General features: G+C 36.6%; 1 protein-coding gene across 10 annotated transcripts in view; it reads left to right on the top strand.

Moving 5' to 3' along the window:
* Positions 1–16,657, top strand: part of BIRC6 (baculoviral IAP repeat containing 6) — a 177,033-nt gene that overhangs the window by 45,533 nt on the left and 114,843 nt on the right. For 5 of the 10 annotated variants that reach the window (XM_090135246.1, XM_090135249.1, XM_090135243.1 and 2 more), the window contains exons 15-31: positions 934–1,065; positions 1,330–1,508; positions 2,155–2,285; positions 4,444–4,605; positions 4,709–4,840; positions 5,107–5,204; positions 6,426–6,573; positions 7,945–8,078; positions 9,196–9,342; positions 9,819–10,006; positions 10,663–10,977; positions 11,383–11,482; positions 11,970–12,184; positions 12,371–12,579; positions 12,880–13,226; positions 14,198–14,417; positions 15,337–15,470. In XM_090135246.1, coding sequence (XP_089991372.1) covers positions 934–1,065; positions 1,330–1,508; positions 2,155–2,285; positions 4,444–4,605; positions 4,709–4,840; positions 5,107–5,204; positions 6,426–6,573; positions 7,945–8,078; positions 9,196–9,342; positions 9,819–10,006; positions 10,663–10,977; positions 11,383–11,482; positions 11,970–12,184; positions 12,371–12,579; positions 12,880–13,226; positions 14,198–14,417; positions 15,337–15,470 — 2,991 coding nt within the window. The remainder of the gene's footprint in view (positions 1–933; positions 1,066–1,329; positions 1,509–2,154; positions 2,286–4,443; positions 4,606–4,708; positions 4,841–5,106; positions 5,205–6,425; positions 6,574–7,944; positions 8,079–9,195; positions 9,343–9,818; positions 10,007–10,662; positions 10,978–11,382; positions 11,483–11,969; positions 12,185–12,370; positions 12,580–12,879; positions 13,227–14,197; positions 14,418–15,336; positions 15,471–16,657) is intronic. The other 5 variants (XM_090135247.1, XM_090135244.1, XM_090135252.1 and 2 more) reach the window with 2 other exon arrangements.

Below are 16,657 nucleotides of genomic sequence, written 5' to 3'. Positions count from 1 at the left end.
AAGATGATTTCAGTATGCTATGGGATAGATAAATTGGTCAAATTGATTTTTTTACTTTTTTTTATAAGACCTAGTGGGGGTTGTGGCTCAAAATGTGTTGGTTCATCATTAGTTGTGTATTTTGTGGTTCTAAGATGGTCAGTGTACATACTGTCATAGAATCACAGAACAGTTTAGGTTGGAAGGGAATCTGAAAGACCACCCTGCTGTGGACAGGGTGGCTGCCTGCTGGATCATTGCCCAAAGCCCCCTCAAACCTGGCCACGAACACCTCCAGGGATGGGGGGCTTCAAACCATTACCTCTTGTTCTGTCTCTACATTTTCTGATGAAGAGCCTCTTGTAAGACCCCTTTAAATACTGAAAGGTAGCTGTAAGGTCTTTCCAGAACCTTCAAATCTGTAGGCTGAATAACCACAACTTTCGCAGTCTTTTCTCAAAGGAGAGGTGCTCTAGCTGTCTCTGATCACCTCTTCAGCCCTCCTCTGGAACTGCTGTAACAGATCCATTTGTTTTCTGTGTTTGGGCTCCAGATTTGATGTGAGGTCTCAGAACTCACAAGAATAGAGAGAATCACCTCCTTTAATGTGCTGGCCACGCTTCTTTAGATGCAGCCCAGAGTATGGTTGGCTTTCTGACCTTCAAGGACACATTGCTGGCTCATGTTGAGCTTTTCACCTACCAGCACTCCCAAGTCCTTCTCCACAGTCGTATTATTCATATAACTGAAAGTGATATGAAAACTGTCGGTTACCTCTGTTGATTTTATTGGAGAATGGCTACAAGTGAACCTAAAGTAGCTATCATTTTTTCAATGTCCAGTTTGTGTGTTTAGTGATCTCTTTGACACAGTGTATTTTTAACCCTTGCAAGTGATCAGATTTTGTGACTTTAAGATTTGTAGTTCAGATCCGTATTATTCATATTTTTTAAGGTCTTAGGTTGTGTCCATTTTTGGAGGAACATAAGGAGGACATCCTCTGTGGTCCAGTATGGTTGGCTACTGGACTTGATCTGTCAGGACACGCTGGAATGTTGACACTAACAAGTCCAAAGCTTGTTAAAGGTAAAACGGTTTACTATGCTGTTCACATGAAGTATGCCTGTCCGAATTGCATCTTGTACTTTTGTTATCAGACTTTGGTTTGAATTCATCTTCACGTTGACAAATTTTGCTATATGTAACACAGTAGCAAGTAGTGATGTTAAAATACCAGTTAATGTAGTTGAGCTCTGCTTGTGTACGCTGTATGTCTGAAAGATGTTACACCTTGCCCTTGTGACTTATTTGTATTCTTCCGCTTCTTTCTTTTTTTTCCTTCACTTCTAGGCATGGCCGGTGGCAAGTACCGTTCATTTTTAATTCATGTTAAAGCAGTGAATGACAGAGGAACAGAAGAAATCTGCAATGGTGGCATTAGGCCAGTTGTTAGAATACCGTCTCTAAAACCACAGACTAACAAGGGCCATTCCCTTGCTTCATTATTGGCAAAAGTTGCAGCAGGCAAGGTACTGAATAGCCAAGAAAAAGACATCTGGGTTAAAGTTGTAGAATTGGTATGGTTTAGATCACCAGAAAAAAAAACAACAACAGCTCTTAAGAGAATTAAGATCCATGATAAATAACTTTTTTTTAAGAGTTTATGTTGTATTAATGCTTTCAAGAATCAAAGTTGTAGAGTTGTTACTTGAAAGTTATTTCTTCTGTGAAAGCTCAGTTCCTATTATGAGCGTTTTGAATCTGAAACTTCTGTTTTCATGAGTGATTTTTAGTAGCTGATCAACTTTGTCCTTTTGTGAAGATTCATATGTGAGTGTTTTACTCTTGATTGTTGCAGTTGGAAGGTTGATGATGTGATGTACCTCTTATTAGAATGGTTAAAACATGATAAGCTACAAACAATGCTAAATTTGATGCTCTGCATATAAGTAGTCCACTTTAGTACAATACATCAAAATACTTTTTTTAGCTTAAAAAATCTTGACTTTTCCTTGTGCTGTTATTAACAAGCTGTAAATATTTCAGTACTTATAGTGAGAGATTTTGCTTAGCTGTATGCGCTTTGTTCTGAACAGAGTACATAGATGTAACCATCAAAACCAATGCAATTCCTGAAATCCTTTAAATTCCTCTCTCCTCCTCTCTAAACATCAGGAAAAACCGTCTAGCAAAATTGAAGCTGGTAACTCTTCAAGAAAATCAGATAATCTCAGAGGTTGTGACTTACTTCAGGAAGTCTCTGTAACAATTCGAAGATTTAAAAAAACTTCAATTTCAAAGGAAAGGTTAGTAGATGTTTTATAATTACAAGAAGTATTGGTTTTGGTTAGAGCCTTCATGAAGTACTTCCTTGAAATATCACACCACAAATCACTGTTTGAAGTTGTCACTTCATAAATACGTTTTATATGAAAAGTCCAGTAAGTCCTTTATTTCGAGGGCGTTGTGCTGTGTAAGAAGAAAAACATATACAATCCTTAATGCATGTAGCTATGTTCTGAGTGATTACTTGGCCTATTTGTAAAGAGAAAGGTAAATAATAGCAATTTTTCTTGATGATCTAGATAAATTATTTAGTCAGACATTTAAAGAGGTATCTTCTCCTTTTTATTTCTATATGTTTTCTTGTTTATTTTAGCACAAAATGTGTGTCAAAATGTACAGAATCAAATTCGGTTATCAAATTATTACTCAAATGCAAGGTAAAGTCTCTGTGGATTGGTACTACAAATGTAATGCTATATAAATGATATAGTATTTAATCTGTATTGCCAACTGCCTCACCACAATAGTGGCACTAAGTATAAAGGGCTGTAATGTAATCAAAGGGGCTGCAAGGCCAGGAAATCAAAATGACTTCATTTGCTGTAAGTGGTTTAGAGAAGTATCTCATTAGGATATAATATAGATTACATTTTTGGACACTATTGATGAGTGTTTATTGGGGAAGATGGTCAATGAAAATGCAAGAAAAGAATACAACCCTTAAGTTGGGATGAAGGATCTGTTTCAAAACTTAGTCATTTGATAACAGCAGCTGCAGAACACTTGAGTATTTGGAGGAACATCCTTGGAGGAGCAATGAAAGTTAAGAAGTCTTCCACACTGGTGCTTGTTAAAAAGAAAGAGTACAGCATTCACTGAGGCTTGTTGAAAAGAAGATTTAGGGGGCACCTGAGAAAACTTAAGTGCCTTCAGCCAGCAGTTAAAACTGCTGAAGAGCATGAAGCCAGTACAAGCTGCTTATGAAGAAAGATGGACAACTATTCCCTTGTCTTCTGTCTTAAACAAAAAGATAAATTACTTGAAATAAAAAGGTATTGTTCAAAATGTGGATATCCCATCTGAAGAAAATAATGGAAGGACTCAGACAGGATGTGCGTTTACATTAAAATAAACAAAAACAAAATGTATTTGAAGAATGAGGAGCAAAATTAAGTGATAGTATTGTGTATATAGTATACTATAGTAATAATTTTTCTTTAAACATCAGGAGCAGAAATCTTGTCACTTGGATTGTAGGGCCAGTTGATGGTCAGATATAGATAAAGCATTCAGAACAAAGAATGAATTGTCTGCATCAGTGTTTATGGTGAAGGATTCAAAGAAATCTGAAGCATGTGAATAACTAGCATGGGTGATGTTTTAGAAGACCAATCTAAAATGTAATTAATTGTATAGTAGGCTACATATCAAACTGACAAGGCGAACAGTAGTGTTGTTTAGGACTGGTTTCTGTTCACCAAAGAATTTTAGGAGTCCTCCAGGATGAAAGAGATGAATTTCTAGTGGAAGTGAAGTTTCATGCTGTGAAATGCTTCTGAACATAAGAACAGGCATATGGTAATAAAGAACAGCTCTGAAAATGGTTCAGGGTGACCATGGACTTGTAAGCCTGTTGATATTACTAATCTTGCAGCACAAAATTGTTTTTGATTTTCCAGAAAACCTCTGGTGATGGCTTTCTGGTGATGGCTTTTGTCAGAACTATGAAGTAAGGGGAATCCTGAATAAATTAGCAACAGGTTCTTTAGTGTGCTGGAAGTAGATACGTGCAAGTAGTTGTGGAAGAATGTTGTAGACAATCAAAGTTTGCTTAGGTTTACAACTTAATAAATGAGTTAATATGGGGGGGGGGAGGGGGGGGAATAAAGTTTATTAAATCTACAGTAATTGAGCAGAAAATAGAAATAATTGGGAATTATAGAGGTTGGAAAAAATGTCCAAAATCATCTAGTCCAACCATTCACGTATCACCAATATTTCCTACTAAACCATGTCCCTTATCATCTAAACTTCCAGGGAAGATGTCATATGTGCATGTACTGCTTTAACTGTCATGAAGGCATCTTTTTTTTTTTCTTAAGACTAGTTACAAAACTAGAAGAATAGGAGAGTGACCATAGTGAATAACTGGGTTTTTTTATCTCCTCCTTTCCCCAGAGTTCAGCGATGTGCCATGTTACAGTTTTCAGAGTTCCATGAGAAGCTGCTCACTACTCTTTGCAAAAAGACAGATGATGATCTGACCACCGAACATGCTCAGAGTCTTGTGCTAGACACGCTTTGTTGGCTAGCAGGAGTGTATTCAAATGGACCTGGCAGGTAAGAGAGAATTTGTGTCTAAACTAGTGTAGCTGTTTGTCAACGTCTTCTCTATTGGAACAGTTTTGTATGCTTACCTAAGGCATGCACCTTGTTTTTGCAGCTCAAAGGAAGGAAGCGACAGTTTGCTTTCCAAAACACGCAGATGTGTCTCTGACATCATACGTGTTTGTTTCTTTGAAGCTGGACGGAGCATAGCTCACAAATGTGCACGGTTCCTTGCACTGTGCATCAGGTGAGTACAGTTTTATTTGAGGTGGATATGCTTTTTGTAAATATGTATTTGGGTGTTCTGCATGCAATCTGAATTGTGTAGATAGGGTTTGGTTATTGTTTAAATATATGAACAAGTTGATCTAGAAGATCTTCTGTTGAGGAAAAGTATGTTAGGAAATGGCTGTGAAGGACATCCGGTTTTCTACTTCATCTTCTGGAGGAGATCTCGTGTTTCCTTTTTACTTTGTTAAACCTTAAAGTGTCTGGCTGTGTGTTTCTTTGTAGCAATGGCAGGTGTGACCCAAGTCAGCAGGGTTTTGGATCAGTTCTCCTAAAAGCTTTACTTGACAATATGCCTCTTCTACCTGCTGCTGCAACAGGTGGTATGTATACAATGTTTATTGTCATGCAAAAACATAGTACCTTTGTTTGTCATGTTTTGTTGGACTGTCTTGTAGAGTAGGAATTCTATAATTGTTAGTACAGACTGCTTCCTGGTGTGGTCTGGTCCAGTGGTGGATGGTAGAAATTTAAGCAAATTACCTTCCTTATAATGGTGAGGTAGTAAAGACCTCATGTAAGTTTTGCATGACTTCTTGAAAATGCTCAGCAATCGCAGGATCTTTTGCCATAAGTGATGGTCAACATTGTCTCTTATTTTTAAAAATTGGCTAATTTATTCATTCCAAGGAGTCTGGCAATCCAAGCAATGTAAGAGCTGAATCTAGAATGAAAGTTGACTCAGGAGGAATTGGAACCTTTAACCTAGCAATTTGGAGTGGCAAGAGCATTTTGGTTGTGTTTAGTAAAAGCAGGGTGCAGAAGTAAAGGAAGAAGTATGTGCAAAATTTTCTCTTTGGAGCCTTAGTTTATTCCATTATAAAGTAACCAGTAAGAGAAGTATTTGTGGAAGCATGATTGCAGAATGATTCTACATTAGTTACTCCTCTTGCCTCCTTCCTCTACCCTTCAAAAAAAAAAAAACACCCAAAAAACATCTGTGCATGAGGGGAGAATACTTCCTAGTTTGAATTCAGTAATTCATTAGTTTGTTTATTGGAGGGCCACAAAGGTAATTAGAGGGCTGGAGCACCTCTCTTATGAAAACAGACTGAAGGAGCTGGCTTGTTCAGTCTGGAGAAGAGAACGCTGTAGGGAGACCTCATTAAAGCTTTCCAATATTTAAAGGGAGATTATAAACAGTCTTTTGCGCGGGTAGGTACTGATAGGCCAAAGGGGAGTAGTTTTAAACTAAAAGAGGGAAGCTTTAGATTAAATGTCAGGGGCAAGTTTTTAACTGAGAGTGTGTTGAGGTGCTGGAGCAGAATGCCTAGAGAGGTTGAGTGCCCTGTCCCTGGAGCTGTTCAAGGGCAGGTTGGTTGGGGCCCTGAGCAGCCTGATCTAGTACTTGACCTAGCAGTTGGCAACTCTGCCTGTGACATGAGGTTGGAAATCAGTGATCCTTGAGGTTCCTTTCCACTTGAGCTGTTCTGTGTTGTCATGATTTATCACTTCCATTGATTATATTCTTAATAGACCTTCTTAGTGAAATATTCACATGACATTTCACTTGGAATTAATTTTATTTTATATTTTTAATGCAGGATCGGTGTATTGGTATTTTGTATTGCTGAATTATGTAAAGGATGAAGATTTGGCAGGATGTAGTACAGCTTGTGCTTCACTCTTAACTGCTGTGTCCCGACAGCTACAGGATCGCCTGACACCTATGGAAGCATTACTACAAACAAGGTACTAAGAACAGTAGTTGTTGTAAATGTAAAGACAAAAATGCAAACTGTGTGATGTTCTGAAAATTGTTGGCTGTTTAAAATAAAATCCGTTTTGCAGTATTTGAGCAAGGACTAATATGATATAGCTCTGAGAAATGGTTGCAAAGGTAAAGGTGAATTAAATTACTGTCCTGCATTTTACAGTACGCTTCAGGTCAGCCAGTGTGTAAATGATGTTTGAAGTTGTGCCATCCTTAAATAGTATTTAAGCTATGTAGTGTAAGGATTAACAAAGCATCATCTCTTTTGAGTATAGGAGGGAATAAAAAATACTTAATGTTTTTGTTCTGCGTAATGCTTCATAAAATTGTAGACTCTGCAAGCTGACCATATGTTTAAAGAATAACTACTGAATGTCACGTTTTAAGTGTAAACATCTGGAGTAATTCACTGGTAATGCACATGCTTATTCTAAATTACACAGCAGTATAGTTTATGGCTATAATTTTCCATCTTTTAGATGTTGAACTGATTGTCTTTGTTAACTTTGGGTTTACCTGCTGTATCTAAAGGAGATCTCTGGTGGTTCAGTTTCCAAAGCTGTATTATGATGATGGAAGCATGCTGCTGTTATAGAGCTTTTCCAGTCTGCTTTTCTAGTCTTACTTAATAATTTGGCCCAGTTTACATTTTTTTGCTCCTCTTACCACTTCTCTGTTGTAGATATTGGTATAAACACTACTGATTTTTTTTTTTTTTTTTTTTTTTTTTACTACTTTATTTTCTTTTTTCTTCACATATAAAAGCCTGATTGGCTTGGGTCCGTCTTGTTACCTGAGTGATTGTCTTAATTCCCTATGGTACTGCCAGAGAAAGAAGCAATGAGATTTGATTCTCCTAAGATATTTAAAGTACTGGCAAGTGTTGATTGATATTCCTAGTAGCATTTCCCTTTTTCTTCTGACTTCAGCTGGAAGAACAAGCTGAATTGGAATTTATTTTGATATTTCTGAAAAGAGTACTTAATTTTAATTGACTTCAGATAAATGTCTAATTCACTGTGTGCAGACATGTATATTGCTCTGATTGTTTTAGGTTTACAGTTCTAGTTTTCATATCTGAGTATGATTATATGTCGTATTTCCAGGGCAGTGTTAAATCTCCAAAACTACATAGCAACAGTTCCTTAATTATAAGCTGTTTGAATATATCTCTTAAGTGATTTTAGCGAAAGAGTAGCAAATGGTAAGTTTTGAGATATGTCAGTTGATTGAAGAGAGTGGTTTGAAATATAACAAATTCTACATGTAATATTTGCCCTTTTTCTTTAAATAAATTGATGTTAATTCTTATTGTTTGAATACTGCTATTTGTCTTACTCTGTTTGCAGATATGGATTATATAGTTCACCTTTTGATCCAGTTCTCTTTGATTTGGAAATAAGTGGCTCCTCTTGTAAAAATGTATACAACAGCAGCATTGGTGTTCAATCCGATGAAATTGATTTGTCTGATGTTCTGTCAGGTACTTATATTTAACAGTAATCTATTACAGACAAATTGGTAATTCTGTTTACTGTGCTGGTTTCCTTAGGTAAGTTGGGATTTTATACTTTCCGTATGTTTTGTAGTTGTATGCAATGAAGTTGAAGAGATTCTCTTGTTTCATGAGATCTCCTACAATTCCTGTGGGCCGTAAGGAAAGATAAAAGTATTTTTTTGTTCATGTAAAAGAGCAAAGAGAAGGCTAGATATTAAGCAGAGAGGCTGACACCATTGACTGTGTCAGAATCATCGAGGAAATCATTTGTCATTTCAATTTGGCAGCTTGTCCAAGGTATCTATTTATTATTCATTCAGACTTGGAGCAGTCTCCAAGGCAGAGAAACATAAGTGGATTGTTCAAAACTCAGGAAGCTGCCAGATGATTCCCTTTCATTAAATATTACAGATCTCATGAGATTTTGTTGTTGGTATTTCAGAGACACTAAAAAATACCTTAAATATTCTTGTTTCTACATCTCAGGTCATTTTGTAAGGGGAAATGTTAGGCCTTGGAATGTCCTGAGAAAAAATATGTTTACCTCTCTGGAAATTGTTTTCATAGCAAACATATTTCATCAATCATAGTGACTATTTTCCTTTTCTTAGTTGCTTTTGTGTGCCGTCTTTCCAATGCTCCCTCAATACTACACCATATAATGTTTAAATATTGAATAAAAGCCTTGATTTTATACAAATTTAGTGTATGATCTTTGTCAGTCTGCTATTTTCCTGTCTTTCTTTCCCGGTACATCAATGTATTTCTGCAGCTTTCTGATAGAAAGAATAAAGCATCTGCATATGATTTTTCTGGAATTAAGGAAGTTAAATTTTGCATTATGCTTTTGCACATGATGTTTTTGCACTTGATATTTTCACTTAAGATGCTCTGTTCAAATTTGGCAGCATTATCCATTTTAAAATATGCTCCCATCTATACGTATTGCAGATGTGATAGAGTTATGGTGTTTGTTCCATAACATGAAGCTATAAAATATTAAAATCATTAAATTCAGCTGTTACTTTCAACACTTTGGAACTTGCAGTGTTGTTGTCAAGAGATTATTAGATGATGGAGCAAATACTTACTTCTCTTTCAGGAAATGGGAAAATAAGTAGCTGTGCAGCTGCTGAAGGAAGTTTTACCTCCCTTACTGGGCTTTTGGAAGTTGAACCTCTGCACTTTACATGTGTTTCAACAAGTGATGGAACTAGAATAGAAAGGGACGATGCAAGTACGTTTACTGGTATATACAATTTTTCATTTTTTCTACTTAGCATAATTCTACAGTATGAGATTTTTAATTGGACTTAGTGAGCAGCTGTTTCACAAATTGATTTCTGTGGTTTTTAAATGTTTTTTTTTTAAATGACAACATCAGGTTATTCATAGAGTTTAGCAAACTAGATTTCGAATTTTCTGTATGTGAGCGTAACATAAAAATTTGCATGTGTGCTTTGCAGCCTAATGTGGCAAAAATTTGAAGACTTTAGGAAGATCTTCTATAATGTAAATGTTGCATGTACACTGTGCACAGTCTATAAGCCATATACTTTGCAATTGAACATCATGTTGCTTTGTAAGAAGTCAGTAAAAAAAAACTTACTTTGTTTTTACATTGCTCTTAATAATTTTTAAGGAGCTCAAGATGTTTATTATCATTTCTGTTCTACATACATGATTTTGTTTTTGTTTGTTTGTTTTTTGTTTGTTCCATGCCAGTGAGTACTTTTGGGGTTACCCCAGCAGTTGGTGGTCTCTCATCTGGAACGGTTGGGGAAGCCTCGACAGCACTGAGTTCAGCAGCCCAGGTAGCTTTGCAGTCTCTCTCTCATGCAATGGCCTCAGCCGAGCAACAGCTCCAGGTGCTGCAAGAGAAACAGCAGCAGCTTTTGAAGCTTCAGCAACAGGTTGGAGGCTATTTGGCTATTTTTTAACGCTGTCTCTAAACTTCAGAAGCTGAGGAAAGTAATTGCAGAGCTAGTCACTTTTCCTTTTTTTGTTGTTTTTTTTTTTTCTTTTTTCCTTCTTTTTTCCTTAGTGCATTTAAGGAAGGAACAGCTCTGGACTGAGGATTCCCACTCATTAAGCAAAATAGTGAATTTCTTCCTGTTGTTTTGGTCTTCAGACTTGTTTTTTGTATATTTTGAGAGTGGGGAATTTATTATCAAAAGTAAATCTTAATACCTAGGAACATCAATCTGTGAAATAAAGAAAGCCCACTGAAATGAAAAGCACTGTTGCAGATGTGGGGAGGTACCAGTGATAAAGCCGTTATCAGAATGCTGTTTGTGTTGACTCTGCTCTGTTGTTCAGTTCTAGATTTTTTCAATTTTTTTTTTGATTACTCAAATTTAAATACTCATTTGCTCATGTTCCTCAGCAAGGGAGGTCAAACTGAGTACAGTTTCATTTTTCATCTTATAGTAGATAGCTCATATGCTTATGTGGAAGTTGTGAATTTCTTAAATCTAGCTTTTTATGAAAGCTGAGCTTGTTGTTCAGTACTATGCCTGTATTCACAAGCAGCAATCTGCTACATATGTTATTTTAATTTTCCCCACAGAAAGCTAAGCTGGAAGCAAAATTACATCAGACAACAGCAGCAGCAGCAGCAGCAGCATCAGCAGTTGGTCCCGTTCACAACTCTGTGCCTTCTAATCCAGTAACAGCCCCAGGGTTCTTCATTCATCCTTCAGATGTAATTCCGCCCACACCAAAAACAACTCCTCTGTTCATGACTCCTCCTCTGACTCCACCTAATGAGGCAGTTTCTGCTGTAATCAGTGCAGAGCTTGCTCAGCTTTTCCCTGGTTCAGTCATTGATCCCCCAACAGTTAACCTTGCTGCACATAACAAAAATGCAAGCAAATCTAGAACGGTAATTATTTTTGTTTTCTTTTTGCAGAAATGAAATGATGTTAGTCATATCAGGATCTAATTTGTACTTGAGTGCTAGTAGGTATCTGTTTATTCAAATGAGATGTGAAAATTATCACTGAGTTTAGACTGTATGAAAAAAAAGACTTTATGAACGCAAATTACAGTTACATACCTCAAATGATTTCTTTAATTTGGAGCTAGTTTAACAGTATAATGAATTATTAATAGTTAGAACCTTGTAGTTAATACATTTTGGTGCTGCATGCTCGAATATAAACGGAGTGCAGATGTTTGGACGTCTTTAAATTGTAAGAGGTTTTTCTTAGAGTTTCTCATAAAATGTAGATTATTATAAATGCGCACACTAATGGTTTAGTTATAATTTTGCTTTCTCCTTCTTCAGAATCCACTTGGATCTGGTCTTGCTCTTGCAATATCTCATGCTTCACATTTTCTTCAACCTCCACCTCATCAATCAATTATTATAGAGCGAATGCACTCAGGTAAAACCAAAATTCTAATAATGATGTTCTAATAAACGTTTTCTAACAGGTTAAATATTTTCTAAGGTCTTCAGTCAGTTGCTTAGCTGCAGTCTTATTTGTCTTTCTAAAGAAAAGAAATCAGAATTTGCATTTTCATTTTTTCTGGAAGTTTAAGCCCCAGCATTCAGTGATGTTTACCAAGTTGAAAAATCTTTGGGAGATGCACAGAGGGAATAATGTATGTTGGGTCTTCATACAGAGCATCACTTATGAAGTAATGCATATATTAGCATATATTAAGCATATATTAAGTTGAACTCCTGATTTTCTTTTAATGAGTACAAGTCAGGTTGAGAGATTTTGAATCTGTGCCATTATGTTGAACCTCAAATATACACCTTTTTGAACAATATAGAAACAAAATTTTTTGTTTGAGGAGTAACGTCTCTTCACTGATTAGCATGCACTGGTATTCTATCTAGGCAATCCTGTGCTTTTCCCATAGGAGCAAGAAGATTTGTGACCTTAGATTTTGGAAGGCCTATATTGCTGACAGATGTATTGATACCCACTTGTGGAGATTTGGCTTCTTTGTCAATTGACATCTGGACCTTAGGAGAAGAAGTAGATGGAAGGCGATTGGTAGTGGCTACTGATATTAGCACACACTCGCTGATTTTACATGACTTGTTGCCACCACCAGTTTGCAGATTTATGAAGGTAGGAGGAGGTGTACTGCACACCATCTCTTTTAAACTCTTGACCGTCATTAGTATGTGAATTTCCCTTAAGTCTTCTTCAGATCTAACTTTAGTTGACTTATGCTGTTTTATGAACTCTTGACTTTGGATTTATTTTGCCTGTTCTGATACAATTGTGCTACAATATTGTTGTGTTCTCTTTCAGATCACTGTTATTGGTCGATATGGTAGTACAAATGCCAGAGCAAAAATTCCATTAGGATTTTATTATGGCCATACGTATATCTTGCCCTTTGAAAATGAGCTGAAATTAATGCATGATCCCCTCAGAGGAGAAGGTGAAGCTGCAAATCAGCCAGAAATTGACCAACATTTAGCAATGATGGTTGCGTTGCAAGAGGACATACAATGCAGGTTAGAAAAAAATATGCTCATTTACTAGTTATTTTAACTTCAAACACTGGAATAATCCTACTGTGTCTGTTTTCTTCCTGTGATATTCTTCAGATAAAAGAAAACTCTACCTTTACTTTAAAGTTGTTACAGCAAGTATGTCTATACTACTAACATAGAGTGTACTGTGTTTATTTTTTTTAATATCTGTTGTAACAATGCATTCAGAATGGACCAGAAGTCACCTTTTGGCAAGGTGATTGTCAGATGTACTGCCCCTTATTAATGTCTATTGAATTGTGCTGGAATGTTTCCTTGTAGGTACAATTTGGCCTGTCATCGGCTAGAAATCCTTCTGCAGAGTATTGACCTACCACCACTCAATAGTGCTAACAACGCCCAGTACTTCTTACGAAAGCCAGACAAGGCAGTAGAAGAAGATAGCAGAGTATTTTCTGCTTACCAGGACTGCATTCAACTACAGCTTCAACTCAATTTGGCTCACCATGCTGTTCAGAGGCTCAAAGTAGCTTTAGGTGCAAGCAGGAAAACACTGAAGGAACAATCAGATCCAAAAGAGTTGATTCAGATGTCATCAACAGAACAATTGCGCACTATCATTAGATATTTGCTGGATACTTTGCTTAGTTTGCTTCATTCTTCCAATGGTTAGTATTTTTTCAGATTTCAGTTGTTTTGTCATGTTTGTGGAAGTTTTTCTCTTTCTTGATCTGTATATTCATAGAATCTTAGACTAGGATGGCCTGGGTTGAAGAGGACCACAACGATCATCTAGTTTCAGCTCCCCTGCTTGATTTTATATTCTGATAGTTTTATTATGGGTTTAATATTGAGAAGCATACAGCGTACAGCTTGACCAATTGCACCAAGCTGATCTTTCTGCTTCCAAAAAGGATGTAAAAGGATATATCAAGGTCCTTCCCCCTTTTCCCTAATCCTGGTTGCATTTTCCTTCATTCAGATACCTCTCTGAGCCTCTTGGGGGCTAGTTCAGTTTGTTTAAGTAACAGAAGACTGCCCAGGCTGAGAACTGATGTTGTTTTTATCAGCTTAATAAAGGATCATGGAGCTGGATTAAGCGGTTAGAAGTGGAGTGAGAAAGCAAAGATTATTTCGGGGGGGCGGGGGGAATAAAAACGTAAAAATAGTATCTATACTTAGTTACTGATTTTTAGTATCCAGAAAGGATTTTTATTTCCTAAGCTTAACACTGAAAGAGTTATTGGAGAATCAAAATAAAACAAAACAAAAAAATCCTAAACAAACCCAAGAACAACGGAAAGCCTCTAGTAAGTGTGGAACTTTATTTTCTAAATAGACAGGCTTATCTGTCTTGCAGTTCTCTGTGCTGGTTTGTTCTTAATCGTAATGACAGATTGATTTTGCTTCGTGATTTGGTATTTTCCAAATGGCCTGGTCTTTAGGGTTTTCCTGCAAATTACCACTTCCCTAGATACTCCCATCTCTTTCTGCTTTCCCATGTCGGTTAGTCTCCTCATTATTTTAGGAACTTATTAGGAACTTTTTCTTCCCGTCATCAAGCCGTGTACTACAACATGGTTGTAGTAGTATCATATGCTGCCCTTAAACACAGTTGCTTATTCTCTTTTCTTAAAAGGACATTCTGTTCCTGTGGTTCTACAAAGTACTTTTCATGCTCAAGCTTGTGAAGAATTGTTTAAACACCTGTGTATCAGTGGGACTCCAAAAATCCGATTGCATACTGGTCTTCTGCTAGTTCAGCTGTGTGGAGGAGAAAGGTGGTGGGGTCAGTTTCTCTCAAATGTACTGCAGGAATTATACAATTCAGAACAACTTCTCATATTCCCACAAGACAGGTAAGGTCTAAGTCTATGTTAATAAATGATCTGTGGATCACATCTAAGTAATTCCACGGTTTGTAACTAAACATATCACTTGACAAAGATGTGACCAAATAATGCATATCTGTCTGTTCCACTGGTACAAAAAATAATTCTAAAAGCACTGCAAATGATGAATGTCGGTGTGTAGAGTTTTTTTTGCGTATGTTTGGTACTTACACCACAATAAGCTGCTGTTTTTCTTTACTTAGAAGTTATTAGAAAGATATTTCTGTCAGTGTTCTTCACATATCTGGATTGATTTCCAGTGTTATAAATTGCCTTCTGCTTTATCAGGCTTTAATACACTTTCATCACAGGACTGCTCTTCTAATGCGTTTGGTGTTATGAATGAGACTGAAAAGCACAGTTTGCATTTAACGCAGCAGTTTTCTCTGAAATAAAAGCAATCAAGTGTAGAGCTGAATAACAAATGTTAAATGTGTTGGTTCTCATGTTATTTTAATCTAACTTATTTGCTGTTCTATGGCTTTCTGCCTTCTTTAGTCATTTAAATTATCATACTACTTATAAATGGATTAATTCAAGGGTATAATAATACATGGATTTAATTATCTATTCCTACTACTCGGTATATCATATGGGATAAGAAATTAAACAGATAAAGTCTTCTTTCAGAAGATGTACAGAGCAGGATGCTCTGCATGTAACTGCTGACCTCTTGAGGGTGAAAATGTGTAATCTAAAATACTGCATTATCCTTTTTGACAGCAAATCTTATCTAGTCCACTTGCTGGGGCAGTGTTGCTTTCTCTAGCAATCTGCTGGTATCTCAGTTGAAAGCCTAGGGGACTAGTGATCTAGAAGGGGTGTTTTGTAATATTACAGAATTTGAAAAGGAAATAAAGTCTTAAATATTTAATTTTATTTTTAGGGTCTTCATGTTACTTTCTTGCATTGGACAAAGATCGCTTAGCAACAGTGGTGTTTTAGAAAGTTTACTTAATCTACTGGATAACCTTCTGTCACCACTGCAACCTCATTTACCTGTGCACAGAAGAACTGAAGGTAGCCCTCTAACTTGGGAAACTATATTTTCATATTCACTATATGCTAGACAATTGAAAGATTAGCTCATAGTTTTTGGTGTTTTAAAAGAAGAAGTTGCTTTTGTTTATTATATATCTGAAACACGAGTGTCTTTTAAAATGTGCTAAAAATTCTTGTTCTTTAGGTGCTAAGAGATGGTTTTCCCCAGTAAACATGAACAAAATCTATTTTCAGCTAGGAAGCCCTTTAAAATTTTAGCTAAAAGTGGAAGGAATACCCAAGATCTACATAGCTCTAATTACTCCAGTGAAATACTTTGGATTTTAGCCTTTTGGAAGGAGGTGTGTGCTTTTGCTCATAAGATCCTTTTTAAGTTTCAAGTGTTAGAAGTGGCCACAACATGGCCACGAAGATGGCTTTGCTAGATGTGTCCTTTTAGTTTCTAGAAACTACGTTGGGTTTTTGTTTTGTTTTGTAACCACAAGGATTTTATATTTTCTTGACCCTGAAAATTACTGAAATTTTATTCTCTAAATTTGACTTTTGAGGATTTTCTTTACTACTCTAAGCCTGAAGAAAATGCTTGATTTTAAAGACACCAAAGTCTAGGCTACTTCATAGATTATGTACATGTAGCAGAGCATTGCAGATGATTTGCTACTTAAAATTCTTAACCTTGTAAAGTTGGTAAATACCAGCTGAGACTCTTTTTCCTTGTCTCCTGTCATAAACAAGCCTCAAGCTGGTGTCAGGCTGTCCTATTTATTGCTTCCTCTTGGTCTGCCATGTACTTTCTCTATCTTGGCCATATCCTGCTGTAGTCTCTAATTAGTCTGAGGGAAACCCAACCTTACATCTCCTCTACCTCTGTTTGCACTCTCCCCACAGCTGCCAATTCCTTTCATAGCTCTTGCCTTACTAGTTGTCCTCACGGAGGACTTTAGGAAGCAGGAGAAGTAACTGATACTTCAGAGCTTTATTTGCTGGTCTTCCAGCTTACTTCCTCCTGGACAGTACAGGTAAGTACTAGGGCACTATTATGTGTGATGGAAGCCTCAGATATGGCAGAAGAAATTGCTGTTTGAGAACTATCACGCATAACTAAGAGTGAAAGGAGTAAAAATTTAGTGGGGAAAGAGTCAGAAAACAACAGAAAATGAAAATAAGATGTGAGCATTGTGGATTTGTGAAATTTCAGGCAGAGG

The sequence above is a fragment of the Phasianus colchicus genome, chromosome 2, assembly GCF_987193195.1.
Source record: "Phasianus colchicus chromosome 2, bPhaCol1.hap1.1, whole genome shotgun sequence".
In the NCBI taxonomy this organism is placed as follows: Eukaryota; Metazoa; Chordata; class Aves; order Galliformes; family Phasianidae; genus Phasianus; species Phasianus colchicus.
This window is presented reverse-complemented; position numbering and strand designations above follow the sequence as displayed.